This window comes from Oreochromis niloticus, linkage group LG17 (assembly GCF_001858045.2).
Source record: "Oreochromis niloticus isolate F11D_XX linkage group LG17, O_niloticus_UMD_NMBU, whole genome shotgun sequence".
NCBI classification, from domain to species: domain Eukaryota; kingdom Metazoa; phylum Chordata; class Actinopteri; order Cichliformes; family Cichlidae; genus Oreochromis; species Oreochromis niloticus.
In genome coordinates, this window is record NC_031981.2 from 4,665,201 (window position 1) to 4,686,781 (window position 21,581).

The window sequence follows — 21,581 nt, forward strand, 5'->3', positions numbered from 1 at the left end:
GTCAGACAACCAATCATATTTTTGCCGGGGGCTCGACCAATGAAAAAAACCCTCCGCAAACTAAGTCGCCAGCGACGACAGCAAAACCGGATGTTTGGCTGATTTTCTTTATAAAATAAAAGCTAACACAGACAAGTTTGTGTGGTGGAGGTAGGAACGCCTTTAATTTAGCAACAATAACCGGAAGTGCACTTGTTCTAGTTTGTAGTGCTGGTAGCTGGCGCAAAAAAGGGGAGCAGGATGTAGCGGTACAAGTATCGGGCTCGCTTCACATCAACCATCAGAACTCCCTCTCGCTCTTTATGTCGACGCGGTGAGTCAGGTCTGGGGGATGGGTGTAGTAAGGGTTGGTTGCAGAGACGACTAACGGTTGAAAAATGTCCAACATCCTCGATGCGGCGTCTAAAGTGAGATGGGACCGCACGGCCGCGGCGAAGCGAGCCGTGTTTCTGGCGGCTGCTGCATACGGTGTCAGAACGCTGTACCCCATCATCTGCAAGCAGCTCTGCAAAAACAAAGATCCTGGGAGCAATCACCGGGCTTCAAAGGCGGAGAACGGCTCCACTTGCTCGGGAAAGACTCAAACGGATCCCGTGATTGATAGGAAAGCATCCCCGGGGGTAAATGCTGATTTTTTCAAGCAGATGCTGGAACTTGGTAAAATCCTCTTTCCCAAGCTCGTTTCCAGAGAGCTTGCTTTGCTCTCTTTGCACTCGGTGGCGCTGATATCTAGGACGTTTCTGTCTATTTACGTTGCCAGCTTGGACGGCAAGATAGTCAAAACGATCGTGGAGAAAAAACCCAAACGCTTCATCATCCAGCTGATCAAATGGCTCCTCATTGCAATCCCGGCCACGTTCGTCAACAGCGCCATCCGGTACCTGGAGTGCAAACTGGCTCTGGCCTTCCGCACCCGGCTGGTGAACCATGCCTATCGGACCTACTTCACCGATCAGACCTACTACAAAGTCAGCAACATGGACGGGAGGCTCGCCAATCCGGACCAGTCTCTCACCGAGGACGTGATGATGTTCTCCCAGTCCGTGGCCCATCTCTATTCTAACCTCACCAAGCCTATACTGGATGTGATGCTGACCTCCTACACGTTGATTCAGACCGCCAGGTCCAGGGGGGCCAACGCCTCCGGTCCGACGCTGCTGGCAGGGCTCGTGGTGTTTGCCACGGCTAAAGTCCTGCGTGCATGCTCGCCCAAATTTGGCAAGCTGGTGGCCGAAGAGGCTCACAGGAAGGGCTACCTGCGCTATGTGCACTCTAGGATCATTGCTAATGCTGAGGAAATCGCTTTCTACAGAGGACACAAGGTATGCAGAGACTGATGTGGGCATGTGAGTGCTAGCTGCAGAATGGAAGCGGTGTGGCAGTTATGTGCAACCACACGATCATTATTGTGTTTATTTATTAGGAAGTGTGTGTGCCCGGATGTGCCACGTTACGTGTGAAATGCATAACACATTTACAATCTGTAGACACCAATGTAATTACCATGGGTGAAGTGGTAACTTTAGAGGTAGGTAGGTCTTTGAGGATGGCCAGCTAAGATGAATGGTCATATCCATAACAATGTTCCATCTACTGCTGCTTGAGGCTGTTAGGATCACAATTATGCTATAAGAGCCGGCACAAAGATTAGCAGCAGAGTTAGTTTTAACTTTATTGACTAAAGCTGTTTTTCTTCTGAAAGAGCATCAGTGTGAACGACTTGAATATTATCTTGAAGAAGCCTTATTCACAGATCACACAGGGAGTTGGGAAATACATGTGTTGCTTCATGTTGTGATGTACCGCCCGCTGCAGGTGGAGATGTGTCAGCTGCAGAAGTGCTACCGGGCCCTGGCGGACCAGATGAACCTGATCCTGTCCAAACGGCTCTGGTACATCATGATCGAGCAGTTCCTCATGAAGTACGTGTGGAGCGGCGCCGGGCTCGTCATGGTGGCCGTGCCCATCATCACAGCCACCGGCTTTGCTGACAGCGGTAGGGAGTTGGTTAGGTGTAGCGTTACCCTAGCACGCGTCTTGTGCGTATTAAGCCTTTTAAGTGCAACTATAATAACTGTAGTTACTGCTTGCTCTTCCAGCGGGAGCTGATTAGCATGTGTGAAAACAGTAGCTGCCTCCCACACCTCCCTGATGAGCACTAAGCATCAATAATAAGCCTGTAACCGAGTCCCTTATTACACTGTACCTACAGATATTTAATGAACCTTTTTCCATCGTATCCTTATGCTCGCAGGTGCAAGTGTGAAAATATGTTTCGTGCCGCTCACACACACAGCTCTGTTTTGTATTTTGAGGTCCAGAAGTTAATTGTTCTGCTTGCTGTCCCATGTCTTGTGCCTGTCTTTCCACCCTTATAGAAACAGCTGACGGTCAGACCCAGGTGATGGTGAGCGAGAGGACGGAGGCGTTCACCACCGCACGTAACCTCTTGGCTTCAGGAGCTGATGCCATCGAGAGGATCATGTCCTCCTACAAAGAGGTGCGCACATAGTATACTGAATTTAACGCAGCTTTGCTGTCATTTTAAATCAGAAAACTTCATAACTGAGACTCACAGGCCCACATCTTACACTGATCCCTCATGCACACATGCATTTCATACTCGTCCATGCTGAAAGTTACAGCAACTCTGATGTCAGTGAGAGCACATATCTACCCTTAATCTAGTCATCTGAGGCACACAGCTCTGGCTGTGAGTCCAACCTCCTGTCCAGACCTGCTGTTTGCAAAGGGCAGCCAATCAGAAGACAAGCTGGGTTAAAGGGGGGGGGGGTAAAACAGCTTCTTTCATCCTGTGCATGAACTGAATCATGCAAAGCTGCTGAGTCCAGAAAAGCAACAACTAGTAAGGTTCCCCTTTAAGGCCTTAAATTACAGATTTTTCATTATTTTTGGATATGTTACTGACTGTATGAACTGTTAATAACAGATTTTCGCTGTTTAAGATGGAAATTTATCAATGTGGCCTTTTGAATACGTGTTATATCCTGCAAATGATGTGTTTGAGAGTCAGTTGCAGTGCAGCAGAAGTTTCATGCAAGAAAAGGTCTTTTGCTCTTATTTAAACTTATAATCATTCAGCATTTTGTTCTTTCACAACATATCTGGCAGCTTTTTAGGTTTAATTATCTGTCTGAACAGTAGGAAGTACCCAAGACTGTACAGAGTGTCACGACTTTGCAGTTTTTTGTCTCAGATGTCAGTAAAAATGTCTTCTTGAAGAAATAAACTGGCCGAGTTTGAGCATTGGTGGGTCGTTCCGGTGGCCCGTGTGTAGATGGACGAGTGGAGATCGTGAATGTCTGATTGATTTATGTCCATCTCTCTCCTTCTTCTTCTTGCAAAACTCAGCACACAGCATGAAAAAGGAAAGAAGAGAAAAAAAAGCTGAATGAAAGACCTTGTTCATTGACAGCCAAATCCCTGATCTTTCATTGCACTTTAATCCAAAAAAAGAAAGAAAGAAATTGCAAGACCAGTTCATTCTCTCCCCCCCCCTCTCTCTCTCTCTCTCAGGCTACATTTTGAAGTCCATAAGAGGATTTGGTTGCAGCACATTTGTGCTGAAGCTGTGTTGCACTGCAGCTCATTAGTACTGCTGCACTTTTGATCACGTGCCACCCTGTGTGTTGGCGTGTACTATCCCAGGCTTTTTGATAATTCCCTTTGTAAAAATATGGAATATCTGAGCAAAGATCTGGCGGATTTATCTCATGCCTGTCAGCGAGTAACCTGACTGTCAGTGACGGTTCAACAGCCCAAAACAGCGTCAAAGAGGAGGAAATGAAACTGGTTCAGTCTGCTTGCGGTTGGCTGTGAGCTTCCTTAACTGTTTCACCCATGCTAAAGAATTACCCATCACGCCACCTTCTTCACACCATGACTGTCATTTTATTGTGAAAAACACGTTCCCGGGGGATACGAGTTTAAGCCTGCATGCACTTCTGTTTTGAGCGCGTGTGTGCGTGTGGCTTGAGATGCAGAGCGGCGTGCCCCTGCATGCAAGGCCAAGAGATGTGTGAGTGTGTGCAGTTTGACAGACAGCAGGGATGGAGCGCATTCCTGAGGCAGCGTGCCCAGCTCACGCCTCCACACACTCTGCCTATTTAATATGGAGGAGTGTGTGTGTGTGTGTGTGTGTGTGTGCAGTCAGATAGGCCCATGACAAGTCCTAGCTTGCGGTAGTTTGTTACTCATCTTAAAAAGCTTTGCTGTTGTTTTTGTTCTTTGTTCCACAATCACAAAGTAAGACTAAAAGTCCCCTTTTTGTTTTTTATTTTTGTGTGAAAAGCACACAGACGTGAAGATGTGCTGGCTGATATCTACCAACCTCACACACAACACAGTAGTTCATTACTGTACATTAAAATTGGCACGCTGTTCTATCAGCACGTGATCCAGTGACTAAGTAAAAAACAAAACTGGGTCAGGTTGGTGCTCGGATGCTGTATGTGTTACACTGCTTGGAATTCTATTATGGGAACAGAACTGAACACAGAGGGCTTAAATAGGCCTCACTTCCTGAAGAGTGAATCCACCATCACTCTCATGTCACTATAGGTCAGTGAAACCCAGCGCTTGTGTGTGTGTGTGTGTGTTTTGAGAGCTCCTTCTCTCAGAGCTCAGCTTAGCTGCAAATAATCCTCCATCTGTTGATCTTTCAGCTCCGCACTTCTGCAGAGCTGAAAGATCAACAGCATTTACTTGAACTCTTTTTAGGCCAATCAGAAAGGATGAAGCGGCTGTATTTCCTAATACACCTGCTGAGTACACCAAAAAACCCAGCAAGCACCAGATTACAGCACCTGTCTTGTCTGGTCTTCAGAACAGGGCTGTGTTTACGAGTGGGCAGTCAGGTCTCATTTAATCTGCAGCTGGGCCTTAGTTAAAGGGATCTATTCTGCTACCAGATTAGCTTCACGTGAGTCACAATTCAAAATAATCCTTATTAACTTATAGTGGAGGGGGGCATTTTCATTTGATTCCCCCTCTTCTGAGATGACCATATTAGGGACATCCCCTCTCAGTGACATCATACAGACCCAAGATTTCAACTAAAGAAACACATAGGGGTTACTTGCACATATGCTGACCCCAGTATTTGACAATTTGGTCATGTTTAAAAAGCTCAGGTTTGCTTGATTTTAAACCAGAATAGTGGATGTGATGGTTTTAGCAGTATTTAACTTGCCCCAGTATGTTTTTTTGTGAATTCAGGACAAATATTACAATGCTGCATGAATGTCTAGGCTGGTTAAATATTTAAACTGATTATTTACGTATTCTTTACTTATATACAGCCATATCAAAAGGATCTCTCTTGCATAAGATGTCCATTTGCCTCGTACAAAACGGATTTTGCATTATTACACCGTGTTCCCGGCTTTAGGAGGGCACTTTATTTTAGCAAAAGCAAGAAAAATTCAATCGGACTAACATTTGGGTGATATATCATGCAAAAGTTGAACTAATTACTAAGACAAAAAATGAGTCCAACAGCATGTTTTCATCAGGGATTTTGAACAATGGCAGAATATAAAGAACACAAATGTGCGTGTTTTGTAATTTATGTAATTTATTTGTAATTTATTTATGTTGAATTGTGAGATGTCATTATGCAGGGCTGTGGTTCTTTTTCCCAGTGGGTTTTTTGGTGCTGTTAATGAGGATCATAATAAACTAAACTGAAGCTGCATATATATTGCTATGCTGTTGAACTTTGGCAGCCACTGGGCAAACCAGCACACGAGTAGAAATGTAACTGGTTGAATGAGTTTGAGCAGGTCCGCCGCCCCGCACGGTGCCCATGAATTCTCAGAAATGGTGCTCGATGTTTAAAATAATCAAGCTGTGTCAACAGCCGGCATTGTCTGGCTGCAGGGTGCACCACAGAAAGCGAAAAGAAACACTCTCCAGGTGCCTGTAAACACATTTGGCTCCTTTCCCCTGTTGCCTCAGAGCAGTAAATGTATTATTTTACTAATTTTATGATCATGTTTACAAAAATCTCTTTTTAAAATCCAGGAAGAGGTAGATGAATACAAGGTGAAAATACAGAATAAGTAGTATATTATTGAAGGACGACATTCAGAGCTGGTTAAGTGAAGTGAAATTATGATCTCAGTGAGATGTGGTCAGGATAAAAATTGAACATTGGAAGTGGAAGCAGGCTTTTTTTTTTCTTTTGAGCTATGCGAGAATCTGCGTGCATGCCTGTTATCACGGTGCGAAGAACCACAAGAGGAAAAGCAAATACATGACATATCTAATGCAAAAGCACACACAAACAGTAAGGAAAAGTTGGTACGCCTTGTAAATGTGAGTAAAAACAAAATACAATGACTTTTGAATCTTATAAAACTGTAATTTTAATTCAATTCAAAATTGCATATGGGAAACAAAAAGCATCAAAACACAAACTGAGAAAATGTAGCAGTTTAAGAAAAATATGAGCTTTTTTTTTAATTTGATGGCAGCAATACCTCACAAAGAAGTTGGGGCAGGGTCATGGTTACCACTGTGTGGTGCATCCTCTTCGTTTAACAACTGTCAGTAAAAGTCTGGGGACTGAGGAGGCAGAGGGATGTTGTCCCTTTCTTGTCTCTCATACGATTTTAGCTGCTCAACAGTTCTGGGCCTTTGTCATCTGGTAAAAAGTTCGGCCTCCAGATTCTGAAAGATATTTTATGTGCTTTAGTATTGTCTTGCTGAAATGTGCAAGGTCTTCCCTGAAAAAGACGTCATCTCGATGGGAGCAAATGTTTCTCTAAAACCTGAATATACCTTTCAACATTTATAGTACCTGTCCAGATGTGCACGCTGCCAGTTCCACAGGCACTAAAGCACCCTCATATCATCAGAGAGGCTTTTAAACTGAGCACTGATAACACGCCAGATGGTCCCTGTCCTTAGTCAGATTTAGATTCCTCTGACTGCAGAAAAGTTTCATGTTGAACGAGTATCCACCCCAGCTTTAACGAATGAGTAGTGTCAAACTTTTGATATGTTTTCTGTATTTTCTTGTGAGTAAAATTCAGATTTATGTGATTTGTAAATGATTTCATTCTGGTTTTTTGTTTTTATATTTTACACAGATTCAAAACCTTTTTCTAAGTCTGCTTGTCTACTGACACAAACTTTAGGGAAACGTATTGACAGATCTTAATTTTGCCAATTTGTTTTGGCCATGCAGCAGACATGTTAATGTTATAGTCTTGTGGCCTTCATCAGATCATAAAAACCTTAATTATTTAATATAAGCAAGCACCAGGAGATGTTGAGGAGGAAGAACTTCCTGTTAATGGGGGCACTGAATGTACTTTATGGCTACTGCAGATGCAGCAGCCGAGGTTAAAATTAAACCTAGCTTAGGATCAATGTTCCAAGTCCTGCACTCATGGAGTCACATTTTTATCAGGCACATGGCCATGATCGTGATCTTTATCACAATGGTGGTGACGCTAACATCTACCAGAGACGGACTGACCCGTGTGTGTTTGTTGGGACAGGTCACGGAGCTGGCAGGCTACACTGCGAGGGTCCACAACATGTTTGTCGTATTCGAGGACGTCCAGAAGGGCATTTACAAGCGCTCTTCTGTGTCAGCCACAACAACGACAGAGAAGAAGAGCAAGCCTGAGATGCACATAGACGGACCGCTGGAAATAAAGGGTAGCTCGCTGTGTACACACAACACCTCTTTGTCTGTACAAAAAAACCAGAAGAGGAAGAGGTTGCCATCAGAACAACCTCTGTTGCTTTTACCACTTCTGCTACCTGAAGCCCAGAGTAGGCTTTGATTTGGTTCAGGTCAAAACATAGTCAATGTTAAACGCTCAGTTCATTGCCCAACAACATCTGTCTGCCAACAGTTATTCGATCCATTCTGTTGTCCAAATTAGCAACAATCAGCAATGAGTTAATGGATATTAGCATATAGCTTTGGCAGTTGCCTCACTCAAATCAATAACAGAATTTGTCTTAAATGCTAACTTCAGGCTCAAGTTTTGCTGCTAATTTATGATGTTTGACCAGATTTTATGATTTCCACAAACCTTATGTGGGCCAACCTACAGATCAACTTACATTATAAGAAATCAATAAACTAAATGGCCAAAGGTTGGATGCACTCTAATAGAAAGCGTCTTATGTTAGAGGGTAATGCTAAGCTAATGAATAAGTGAAGTGGTAAAGACACAGAGTCCAATCTGTTACTCTAATACACAATTACTGTAGTTCCTGATCCTTTTTCTCTGTTTCTGTGTTTCTGCAGGCGAAGTGATTGATGTGGACAAGGGCATCGTGTGTGAGAACGTCCCGATTATCACACCAAATGGAGACGTTGTAGTATCTTGCCTAAACTTCAAGGTGGCTGATCTTTTTTTTCCTTCTGAGCTCCACTTTAACTGATAGTCCAGGCCCCTCTGACTTTGAAATGTTCTGAAACTGACTTCACTCCTGAGGATTTTGGTCCGTGTAGAATTTATTAGCATTTAAAAACAATACCCCAGGGTCTCATTAGAAAACAGATACATCCTTTGGGTGTCAACTTGTTGCTCCCCTCAGGATTTTCACTACTATATTCACCTCATGAGGATTTCATGGTGGTTGAAATCACAGATCAGACTTTCCAGTTTTATTTGGATGCAGGGTATAATGCACAACGCTCCGTATCATAGATGTGAATCTACTGCAAAGATCTGCTCATCCTCCATTCAGCACAGGTTCTGTTTTTTTCACTCAAAAGTGGCTGAGGGTCTGCTGATCCTTTCATCTGTTCTTTGTACGTGGATAATTGAGTTAGCATGATTTCATCGCTGATAATTTGATACCAGACAAAATGTGTCTCTTATTCCAAGCTGCCTTTAAAGTTCTGACCTGCTGACTTCTTTTGTTAGGAGGCAACAATAGGAAACACTAACATAATGATGTTTTTCATAAAATGCTTTTTGAGACATCAAAAGAATCAGCTTTTGTAATCATTACAAATGAATAAGAATAGCTTATCTCTTTCAAACACCACAGGCAAACAGACCTCTGTGCACACTGCACCAAGCTCCAATTATATATGTTGGCCTGAGGTCATTACACAAGAGTACGCCGCTGACATTGAGCTGATAACGGAAAAAGACGCTGATGCTGTGCTTAAAAATGTCAGCTTCAATATAAATATCATACACAAAGTTTAAATGGCAGCTTTTTGAAGAACTGAAGAAGTTCTGTTTTTTTTCTTTTAAGTTCTTTTTTTAGTTCTTACCCTGCACGAAAAAAACAAGTCCACATGCAAAATTACTGCAAGATTTATGGGACAGATCACTGCATGTAATCTGCATACAGCAAGCTGCATACAGATGAAGAGCATGCTCACTAAGGCAAAAAAGCAGGATGGTAATAGTGTCTGAGGATGAAGAGCTGGCTGAAATAATGGGGGTATGAATATAGTTTAACTTGAGATACTCACTGTGGCACAAGTAAAAGAAAAAAGGAACATTTTGACATTTAGGTTCATATGAAACTTAGAGTGACCCATATGATAAGATAACCCTGTTAAAGTGTGTTTAAAATCTACACATTTTCAGTTATTAATTTGCATTGTAACACGTAAGTTAATATCATATTATTACGTTTTTTATTCTAATTCTAAAGAATTTTTGGCCAATGTTGTTTTGTAAAACTGTAAACATTGACCAAAATTAAATAATAATAATTAGCAGTAGTATAAGTAGCAATAAGAGTGGTGTGTAATATAATTTCAAATGCATAGTCATGCATGAAAATACAAAATATTAATCATAAATTTGTGTGTGAAACGTTTTTATCCATCGTTTATGAATGAGGCTCTATATTTGGTTGCTCGCCATGGAAACCATGGTTAACCACGTTAGCAAAAGGATTAAAGCTCTAAAGACTAATGATAGAGTAGTAATGTGTGCTGTGGCCTAATGTTTCAAAGCATTAGCCTTATAGACATCACTACGTTTTTAATCTTGAGCCAGAATCAGCGTATTTATAGGACACTGGGGCGTGCCAAGTTATCAGCTAACACAAGCTAGCTTGGCTAGTAAGCTGTAGCCATATACCATACTTACAAATTAGTACTTATATATGAATGAAGTAATACTAGAGTTTCATTCACCAAAAAAAGAGCGCTTCTTAAACAGTCTGTTAGTAAAACTAACCACATGAGCCGTGAGAGCTCCAGTTCAGTGACTTTAATTAGCTAAGGTGACGCTTGAGAAGCTAACTAGCACCTGTCGCGTAAAGTGCCCAAGCCCTTAAATATGTAGAACTTTAGCCTTGATTAATTAATTAATCAGGCTTTTTAACTTTTATTAGCCACAATTTACTGAAATATAAAGATATTTAATAAATAATTTAATTTATTATATCAATATGATATTTAAATACTAATTTTTGACAGGTGCAAGATAATATTTTGCAAGTTCTATATATTTTCATCTGGATTTTTTTTTTTAACTTTTGTTCAATATACAAAACCCCTTTTCAGGGACAGAAAGCCGTCTTTTCATGATTGCTGTATGCATGATCCCTCATCTGGCCCTCAGCTGTAGCTCATAAGGTTTCAGAGAACAAACAAACAGTACAGGGTCTTGTTAAAAGGCAAGGATATCTGGGGGGAATATTTTCCAGTCTACTTGTGTTGAGATTTCAGATTTCCTGTTTGCTGTGCCAGTCACCAGTCTTCTCTGTGTGTAACAGCTTAACACCCACTCGTGCTTTTTCCACAGCTTTATGGCCTAGTGATGCATTGTAATTACACTGACAGCCCACTCTGCTTCAGGAGAATTAATAAATCGTCTCTCTCGTTCAGGTGGAAGAGAGCATGCACCTACTGATCACAGGGCCTAATGGTTGTGGAAAAAGCTCTCTGTTCAGGATCCTCGGCGGCTTGTGGCCTGTCTACGGCGGCCGGCTACACAAACCCTCCCCTCAGCATATGTTCTACATCCCTCAGAGGTATACGCACAAATGCACACTCTCAATAATCGCAGGTCCCACGGCAGACAAAACAAGTGCCGGGTTTGATCATTGTACCAGTGAACCGTAACAGTAATCTAATCCATTGTAACAGGACCTGAGTGTGTCTGTGCAGCTGAGAGAGAAACCAGAGCTCTGGACAGAGTCAAATATTTACTGTCCAGATTAAGTTTAAAATACTAGCTCTGCAGAATGATTAAATATGATAAATATTATCAAATTAAATTTTATTATAGTTATTTGGTAATTATCCATTATGCGTAACCTCTCTCCATTATTACTATATAGCAAGAGCTGCAACAATTGGAGGAGCAGCTGTTATCATGATAACATTTTATCATTTTTATGTTGATTTTAGAGCGAGACAGTAAAATAAATATAGCAACTCTGACAGGAGAGAGTAAGGGTAACACAGAGAACACAGGCAGGTAATGGTCCAACCAGTCGAGATTCAAACCAAGGATCTGCCGCCCATGTGGGAAGCAGTCTTAGCCAAACCTTCAAATGTAATCGTACCCATGGCTGACTCCCTCCTGCAGTGCGGTAAATATTTCATACATAGGATGAGATGGCCAGCTGGCAGCTGTGACAGAATCCGACACACTGTCTACAAAACAGACATCTTTTTCTTTCAGCTCCTGCTCTTTAAGTGTCTAAAAATGCTTTTGTCACACAATTTGTGTGCTCATTACGGATACAACTTATGTGCATTTATGTTTCCCCAGGCCGTACATGTCAGTAGGTTCACTGCGGGACCAGGTGATCTACCCAGACTCGGTGGAGGACATGGCTGCCAGAGGAATGAGTGACAAGGACCTAGAGGCCATCTTAGCCATAGTCAACCTCAATCACATTGTCAACAGAGAGGGAGGTAAGACGGCTTTTATTTTTATTTATCTATGAAAGAGCAGCAGTTCACCACACAAATCAAAAGACACACAATCACCAGATAAGAAAAAAAACTCAACATACTAAATTAAAATCAGCTACTGAGCTAAAGCAACCTTGTCACTAAATCACAGCACAAGGTACTTTATATTGTAAGGTAAAGACCCTACAATAAAACAGAGAACAATCAGATGACCCCTTGTGAGCAAGCACTTGGCAACAGTGGGAAGAAAAAACCCTAAGCATTTAATTATAAACCATTAAGTTTCTGTGAAGAAAAGTTTCGCTGGTGTTTGAGATCAAACACACTGTGTGCATCAGCCAGGAGCTTGAGCTCGCGTATTATTGGTGTTCCCTAAACTCGAGTGTGTGACCTATTGGCAGCCACTCTCTCCCTCCTGCAGAACAAATGGTTACACTGTTGTGAACCAACTACTGTACCAAGCTTAGCTCCGCAAGAAGGTTTAATGTGTGAATAGCTGCACTGTGAAACAGTTTGGAAAGGTTTGCATTACTCATGGTAATTAGCCCACGTGTATGCAGTCACATTATTATGGGCTCACAAAGACATGCAATATAACCAAATAGGATATTGTGTTTAGTCCATCAGTCCTTGTCTTCTCTTTACCTCTTTACAATTTAGTCTAGTATTTAATGTGAAGTCATGTATTGCAGTTTTCATTTTCATGGATTTTACTCATTAGTTTTTGTGTGCCATCACACTCTAAGTGCCTTCTCCATGTTTCATATAACAAAGGAGAAAAAATATTTCCTGTCATCATATATAATCCCACAACATCCAACTAACACCACCTTAAAATGTGCTTGTTGTTAATTCCTGTAGTTATTTTTTTAAAGCTATCAGCAGAAAAACTGAAAAACACTGAAAAACTGCTATTACTTCTTCTCTAAAACATCTGTGTAGAGCGCAACAATGTAATACAAAATGCAGTTTTCAAATGATTTTGTTTATTTTTTATGTTTAAAGCTATCCTAACCTACTTGGCCTTATTTGAAAAGGGGGCCAGGTAGGTTAAATCAGCGGTCCCCAGCCTTTTTTGCGCCACGGACCAGTTTAATGTCAGACAATATTTACACAGACCGGCCTTTAAGGTGTCGCAGATAAATACAACAAAATAAAATGATACGACCAAGATGAAAACTGTGTTATTTTTATAAATATAATAATAACCTGAATTCACTGAGTAATTGTGTAACTTTATTAGCAGCGTCCTCCTAAAATGCGCCAACAACATTGAGAGTAACATCCTCCTCTCTGCCCCTTAATCATAAATTAATTGTGATTAGACACATTTTTTGGAAAGATGCGTACAATTTCACCAGTCACACCCAGAATAATGCCAGACGTGTTAAATCTAGAAATCACTTAAATAGGACATGAAGTGAAGTGGGCTAAAAGATCTCGAAAGCAACACATCATGTCACGATCTAAAGAACAGATAAGTAACACGGTCATTGGCATCTACTGTATCACTATGGAAATGGTTACGAGGCTATTTCTGAGACTTTGGTCTCCAGTGAACCACAGTGCGAGCCATTATCCACAACTAGAGAAAACTTGGAGAAAACACCAGTGAAGCTTCTGAGGACTGGCTGGCGTACCAAAATCACTCCAACATCTAAAGCACTGCAGGCCTCACTTGCAAAAATAACAAAAAGGCTCATTTCACATTTGTCAAAAAACATCCTGATGATCCCAGAGACTTTTGTAAAATATTCTGTGGGCTGATGACACAAAATTTGGAACTAACAAACCATTTAATAAAAAAAAGCATTTCATTCCAACAGTCAAACATGGTGGTGGTAGCGTGATGGTCTGGGGCTGCTTTGCTCCTTCAAGACGACTTGCTATAGTTGATGAAACCATGATTTCTGCTTTTTACCAGAGAGGAAGAAGAAAGTCCAGCAATCAGTTAATGCCCTTAAACTCAAGCAAACTTGAGTTAAGACACTGATTCCAAAACACACCAGCAAGTCTACTTCTGATTGGCTCAAAAAAGCAAAATGAAAGTTTTGGAGTGGCCTACTCAAAGTCCAGTTTGAGAGGTATTAGTATGACCCTCAAGACCTCAAAAACTCAAAAACCCTCCAAAATTCTGAGAAGAAAAGTGCAACAGAATTCCTCTGCAGCGCTGTGAAAGACTCATTGCCAGTCATCTGCCCTAAGATTAGGCTTAAAACTTTCCTTTTTGCTAAGCATATAGTTAGGACTGGACCAGGTGACCTTGAATCCTCCCTTAGTTATGCTGCTGTCACTACCCGATCCGTACCGGAAACCCGATAGGTACCACGCATGTGCGAACGGTGTCTACTTCCGGTCGAAGCATTTTACGATAGTTACAGGTCAGAGTATCTGTTAAGATGTTAAGAATAATAAGTATATCTTAAAATGTTTGCAATAATGAAGCATTTCAATATAATGTAGACAAAAACGAAAAATAAAAAGATCCGTACTGCACATGTGCAGATGTTTTTCTTCTTCTTCTGTTTCATTTAATGGCAGTTTACTCCCCAGTGTTCGAGGATACCGCCACCTGCTGACCGAGCGAATGAACCGTATTGTAAACTGAAGTAGCGTTATTACAAATGAATGTTTAATTTGATTTAGTGATAGTCGAGTGTGTTTATGCTTGTCTGTGCGGAGAGGATTGTTGGAATAGTGATGATGATGTCCGCTATGACTGTCAATTGTCAGTAAACACTTAATCTGGCTGATGAATCTTCACGTGACATATTGCTAAGTCTGTATTATTAAGTCTGTAATTCGGCGCCATTCTTCTTATTTTACGGCGCTGTTGTTCAATCGGGGGACTCTCTCTGTTGAGGAGAAAAGCATGAATTTGTTTGTAAACGGATTATCCATTCTTTAACTGTCCCGGGCTGTCGAAAAGGAGGCAGAGCTGTTGAGAAATGCTAGGAGCTAACTGGGCGCTAACCGTGTCACTCAAATACATTAACTGTTGCAATGTTGGCAAATAGAGGAAGTGACGTAAGATTTGCGCATGCGTGGTACCGATCGGGTTTCTGGTACGGATCGGGTAGTGACAGCTGCAATAGGTGTAGGCTGCTGGGGGATTCCCATGATGCATTGAGTATTTCTTCTTCAGTTACCTTTCTCACTCACTATGTGTTAATAGGCCTCTCTGCACTGAATCTCTGCACTTGTTATTAATCTCTGTCTCTCTTCCACAGCATGTCTTCTATCCTGTCTTCCTTCTCTCACCCCAACCGGTCGCAGCAGATGGCCCCGCCCCTCCCTGAGCATGGTTCTGCTGGAGGTTACTTCCTGTTAAAAGGGAGTTTTTCCTTCCCACTGTCGCCAAAGTGCTTGCTCATAGGGGGTCATATGATTGTTGTGTGTGTCTCTGTATGTATTATTGTAGGGTCTACCTTACAATATAAAGCCCCTTGAGGCGACCGTTGTTGTGATTTGGCGCTGTATAAATTAAATTGAATTCAACTGAATTGAACTGAATCATCGCAACACTTGATTGCAGCCCTGCTGACAAGGGTGGCCCAGGATGGTTAGTTTGGATAGCTGTTTTCGCTTAATAAATGAAATCATCATTTAAAAACTGCATTTTGTATTTACTCGGTCGTCTTTGTATAGTATCAAAATTTGTGTGATGTTTGAGACGTGTAAGTGTGACAAATATACAAAAATAAGCAATCAGGCAAATACTTTTTTGCAGCTCTGTATAGTTCTGAAGGGATAACAGCTGATGCTGAAATAGGGTCTGGCTGTGCTTTCATGTTATACCAACTTGTACCACAAGATGGTGCAGTGAGTGATCCACACAAGAGTTTACAAACATATTCTTATTTCCGCTAAAAACAGTTAAATCCTGCCCCCTGGTGATAATCTTTTAGTTCAGAGGATCATTACAAAAAAAAGAACACTCAAAAAACATCTTGCTTACTCTGCAATACCTCCTTTTTTATTCAGGCTGGGATGCTGAGCTGGACTGGAAGGATGTGCTGTCAGGAGGTGAGAAGCAGAGGATGGGCATGGCCCGCATGTTCTACCACAGGTAAGGAGAAATAACTTATGGGTTAACATTTCTTAGCGTGTAGCCCATTGGCTGTTTTCACAGAAGGAGTTACTGCTAAAAATTCGAATGCTGAAGAGTAAACTAAAGTGTGTTTTTTCAACGTTTACATATTTGCACATAATAACTCTATAAATGTTGGATGCTCATAATGAATGTGGCCAAATAATGAGATCAGTATATATGCAGGTAATGCCTGTGAGCCAAATTGCAGGTTTTAGATGGGTTTTTTGTTTTGTTTTTTTGCTTTTGCTTTTAGACTAATAGAGAGGACTTCATTATGACTATCACAGGCACACAGCTATGGCTGTGAGCTCAGAGGCCACACCCTCTTGTTTTCAAATCATGTGTTTGCAAATAGCAGCCAATCACAGGAAAGCTGCCCTAAAAAAAGAAGCTAAGACAGCTTGGTTCAGAGGATAAAGTGAGCTCCACTGAAGCCTAGTACAAGATAACATAGGCTTACTTTGAACTTGGACTCATGCTAAGCTACTCTAGAAGTAGCCCCTTTAAAACTATAGTTCATCTGCTGTAACAGTTTGATCTTGTTTATGGGTTATATCATAACCAATCCGTTTGCATGGAGTGGATGCATGGCACCAACTTAAAACCATTTCCCCTGTCTGTCAGGCCTAAGTACGCCCTGTTGGATGAGTGCACCAGCGCTGTGAGCATTGACGTGGAAGGAAAGATTTTCCAGGCCGCCAAGGATGCCGGCATCTCCCTGCTCTCCATCACGCACAGACCCTCCCTGTGGTAAGCCTCGTCACACTGGGGGAATATTTTGGTCCATAAATACTAATGTAGTTGGTGGCAGACAAGCTTCTTCAGAGTGTAGTAGGGAGCAAATCTTTTCTTTGTTTCTAATCCTTCTTCCCCACCTCCAGGAAGTACCACACCCACCTGCTGCAGTTTGACGGGGAAGGAGGCTGGCGCTTTGAGCAGCTGGACACGGCAACGCGCCTCTCCCTCACCGAGGAGAAGCAGCGGCTGGAGGCCCAGCTGGCCGGCATTCCCGAGATGCAGAATCGCCTCAACGAGCTCTGTAAGATCCTCGGAGACGACTCTGTCCTAAAAACAGCTGAGGAGTGATGGGGGAGGTGTGAGAAGAGGCCCAAGGGGGTAAAGGAGGATTGAGCGAGGAGAAAAGAAGAAGCTGGGGGCGGTGGAGGAGGAGGAGATGCGAGGCAATGAAAAGGCAAAGAAATCCGTTTGTTAGTACGAATTTTTTTCCCGTTTTTTTTTCTTTCGCCCTGAGCCTCTCGGTAAAGCAGGGGAGCTCTTAATGGCAGGTTTGCCTCTGAGCTCTCCCTTCTCTCCCCTCTCTGTCTTTTCACCCTCTCCTTTGCCCTGCTCCAGTCTGAGAGGCAGGGGAGAGTGAAGTGCATTCGCAAGTATTCCTGCTGCTTGTAATGCACACTGTTTGCTTCCACTGCTCAAAGTGGCGTGGCTGATACACCCAAATTAACCAAGACGATGAATTTGTTTGTTTTGTAGCACTTTATTCTGCTTTCAGAGGTGTGCGTGTCATGGTGGCTCTGGGAGCTGCTATTTAGCTGGAAAACCTTTTAAAGGTTAGAGCCACTCTGATGTCCAAAGCAGTATTCCAGTTTAGCAGCAGATTTTAGTTTTCCCGAATGTAATGTGACCCTTTTTTTTTTTTGCAGAGCCACAGTACAATCTGTTTCTTTATACCGCACGTTAGCTTTGTTAGGTTGCACGTCCATGAACCACTGGTACAGGCTCAGATGCCGACTCTATTATTAGAACGATTAGTGACGCAGGTCTGACTCCAGAACTATAAGTTTCTGGTTTATTGAACAAATACAATGAGATAAAGAGGTCCAGTGAGGAAGGGCAAGCTCATCCTGCTCGGAGAGGGTTTTTTTAGCAGATGAGTGCACACACACACAAAAGGATATCAAATTAGAGGAAAAACAATAACAGTAATTAGTAGTGACCATATAAAGCTCTGGAAATCTGCTGGAGAGGCGCACGCTAGTCATTGTAGATAGTAGATAGTTCATGATTTGGTGTTTTGACAATGTGGAGTTCTGTTTAAGGCAAGTCGTTTCATACTCCATAGACAGCATTCATATTTGCCAATCAGTGAAAGGATGACTTTGTGTGTTTAAATACTCTACCATGTTCCAGAATATTCTCCACGTTACAGCTGTTTAAAATTATTAAGTTATAATAGATAATAGGTTGTTTTACACGTGAAGTTGCTGGTAACAAAGATGGAAAGTTGTGATACTGTTAAAATAATGTTTTCCTGCGTGGTGACGGTAACTTGCGATTACAGCTGCTTTTACATATGTAGTCTCTTTACGCGGTTCGAACCTGGAATGCTCCTGTTTGATATGGTTCACGAGACGCAAACAGGACTGCCTTTGCTTTTCAGATTGGGCTGAGTTAAAGGGGACCAATTACGGTTATTCTGATGTTCTAATAATATTTTTACTCTAGCGTAGCTTTGCATGATTCACAGTTCAAAATAATCCTTTTTTCAACCTGAAAAGCTGTTCAAGCTTCTTTCTCTTAAAGGCCACCCGACCTTTGAGCCAACTTTACTCTGATTGGCTGCCCCTCAAACGCAAGCCTGAACAGCAGGTGGGTGGGGCTTTAGTGCCTGAGATTACTCTATAAGGATATCCTCATTCTGGAAAAGGTAACAACCACCTAGCTCTCCTTTGGCTCATATAGATCAGTAGAAGAGCTTTTGGCTGACAGGGATTGTTTGCACATATTAGAAACTTTGGTCATGTTCAGTATGAGCCTCCCTCACGTTTTAATGGTGTGGCAGAAAATCTGTAAATGTAATTTTTATTTGTGACACATTATGTTAATTAAAACAGGAGAAACACTGGACTTCTCTGTGAAACTGTTGCACTGTGCTGGATATAAGCCTCTAACAGTGCCAGTTTCATGCCTGACTAACTAGCACAATCTAATGATACCAAGCCATTTCTCTGATTATGATACCACTATATTGTTAAAATGCCTCTGTTTGGTTAACATTCCACCATATGTGTGTTCAGAGCCTCAGAGCATGGACAATCAGGTACGTCATCAACAAGTGCACTGCTGTATTTCCGTCTACACAAGGACTTCTTAGAATCCTCAGACAAAAATGGCTAAATGACTTCTAAGCAAGCAGCCATTAATCTAATCTTTTATGGAACCTTTAATGTATATTGTTGGGTTTGCATGCCAGGATTTGCCTGAGCCCCAGCTGCGTCCCTACCATGCTTACATGCCAGCAACGAAACCTCCCCTCTTGGCTTTTAGGGAACAGTTTAAGAAAAGAACTTCAGAGCATTTAGATGCAGCGCTGCTCTGCTCAGGGTGAGAGCTGCCAGGTTTCTGTGGGACAAACCCCCCCAAACCCCAAAGAAATGTGACTGGAAAGCAAAAACGGATTTTGAAGATTTGAGTCACTTCTTTTCTTTAATGTCTAAAGGTCCTATCTGGGATGTTCTCTCTATTAAAGAGACTGTTTTCTTCTGGTACGTGAGAGAGAGCATCACGGGAATCACCACAGCCTTGCAAAAACAGCAAAATGGCATACGTTTCTGACCCGAAACACGATCGTTTTGTTCAGTCGGACTCTGTTGACAGGAAGGCGCACGATCCGCTGAATGACACAAGAGTCTGCCGAGTAAAACTGGAACAAGGAGGTCGGCTCAAAGAAGTGCCTGACATTTTCACAAGCATGGCGAGACGATAAATCCAGTATTTCATCTTGAATGGGCAGGAGAAGAAATGATGAGGTGTCTTCTTCTTCTTTTGTCAGATTTTTATTTTATTTATTTTGGTTTTCTTTGCTTCATTATCGTCCAATCATCCTGCAAAACTGAACCTAACTGAGGCTAAAACCCACTCTTTTACTGTTGAGTGGAGTAATTCATTGATGACAACGCATGATAGGGGACAGGATAGTGAATATTGGTATCAGCTGGACGTAAAATTCACCTGCTGGTAACTAGCAACACAGAGAAGGCAATAATCTGACAGTGTAGTGGTCACAGCTTGTTTCTACTGCCCCCAAGTGGCCAAAAAAGTTAAAGCAGCTCCAGTGTTTGTGGTAGCGTTGGTCCTGGTCTAACTATGAACAGTGGCGGTCCTAGCCTGTTTGGCGCCCTGGGCGAACACTCCCTCTGGCGCCCCCCCCCCCCCCCCCCACACACACACACACACACAAAACATGTTAGGGATTGTACATTAACATAAAACTGTTGTCCACACACACATATGAAGAGAGAGAGAGAGTATGCATAGTATGCAAACGGCTACTAAACAGCCATCATAATTCGTCATACAATGAGAACAGGACTAATTAATATTAAAATCTGTAACATAATGTATTGTTTGGAGTTTAGTCTGTTACTGTTACTATTTTTACCATTTCTTCTTGGGGCAACTGTAACCCACATTATTTCCTTAGGGATTAATAAAGTATTCTGATTCTGATTGTTTCAGGATGACCTGCCATTATCCAATGACACATCTGTTTACCTGTATCATTTGTTCGTTTCTTCTCCTCTTCTTTTCTCTTTTTTCTAAACTGAGCACCTGATGGCTTTGAACTTTTCTTGTCCATCTTCCATTGGTTTTAATTTTGCACTCCAGTATGAACACCCATCCCTCAACCAGAGGATCACCACAACATAACCTAATAGACCTACACCTTAGTTCACAGATTAACTTTGTCTAGGGTGTATTTCTGGGATTTCACACAACCCAGGATTCAAATCATGAATACATAATGGGCTTGGATTTACAACATTATGAATGAAATGTGCTCTATTTGGAAGCAGCAGGTCTCCCTCCCCTTTCGACGGGTTATGTGTGAGACTTTAAATCATCAAACTGTAAATTATAAATTTTAAATTGTTATTGATCCCTTTACCCCGAGTCCTAAAGTGTATATTTATTTTCTTACTCTACTATATTTATTGTTCGTTTATTTGCACTGCTGTAACTGGAGCCTCGTCGTCTCGTCTCTCTATATACTGGACTGTATGTAGCGGAGACGACAAAGTTTACTTTGACTTCAGCAGCGCGCAGGCGCACCGAGGGCTCTCACGTAATGTCCGGTGTTTTCGTGTTTGTTGTTTTGTTTTTATTTTGTTTTATTTTGCGAGTTGGTTATTAGATGCTGCTCCAGCCAGCCAGAGAATCCCCCGCCGCCCCGCCCTCTCCTCCCTGTGCCGCAAGCAGCAGGCGCACCTCGCAAACGGAGGGCGCCCTTACTCCCAGCAAATGGGCGATAGAAAACCGATCGGTGCCTATGACATTCCCAATATGCGCTGGCAGCATGAGTACGAGCATGTTTTTTTTAATTATTTTTTTTTTGCCGACGCCCGTGATGCCGCCCCCCATCACGATGCCGCCCCGGGCAACCGCCCGTGTCGCCCGTATCTAAAACCGCTACTGACTATGAACATTTCTCTGCATTGAATTTTTGGCTTGTGAATGAGACCTCATCATTTCTTCCAACCCCACGACACAGCAGGCCTCTGCAGTGGCTTACTGAACTGTTACTTGCTAGTGCAACCCCCCCCCACCCACGAACCCCCTCCCAGACATTCTCACCCCATC

The 21,581-nt window shown here is 42.2% G+C and overlaps 1 protein-coding gene across 1 annotated transcript; it reads left to right on the top strand.

The window, feature by feature from the left end:
* The first annotated feature begins 141 nt into the window (after positions 1 to 141).
* abcd2 (ATP-binding cassette, sub-family D (ALD), member 2) lies at positions 142 to 19,838 on the top strand. The gene is made up of 10 exons (XM_005451771.3): positions 142 to 1,322; positions 1,816 to 1,996; positions 2,379 to 2,500; positions 7,530 to 7,692; positions 8,294 to 8,388; positions 10,853 to 10,998; positions 11,745 to 11,890; positions 15,875 to 15,959; positions 16,608 to 16,733; positions 16,865 to 19,838. The coding sequence occupies exons 1-10, from the start codon at positions 378 to 380 to the stop codon at positions 17,067 to 17,069; spliced, it is 2,214 nt and encodes a 737-aa protein (XP_005451828.1). The 5' UTR covers positions 142 to 377; the 3' UTR covers positions 17,070 to 19,838.
* Positions 19,839 to 21,581: the final 1,743 nt, after the last annotated feature.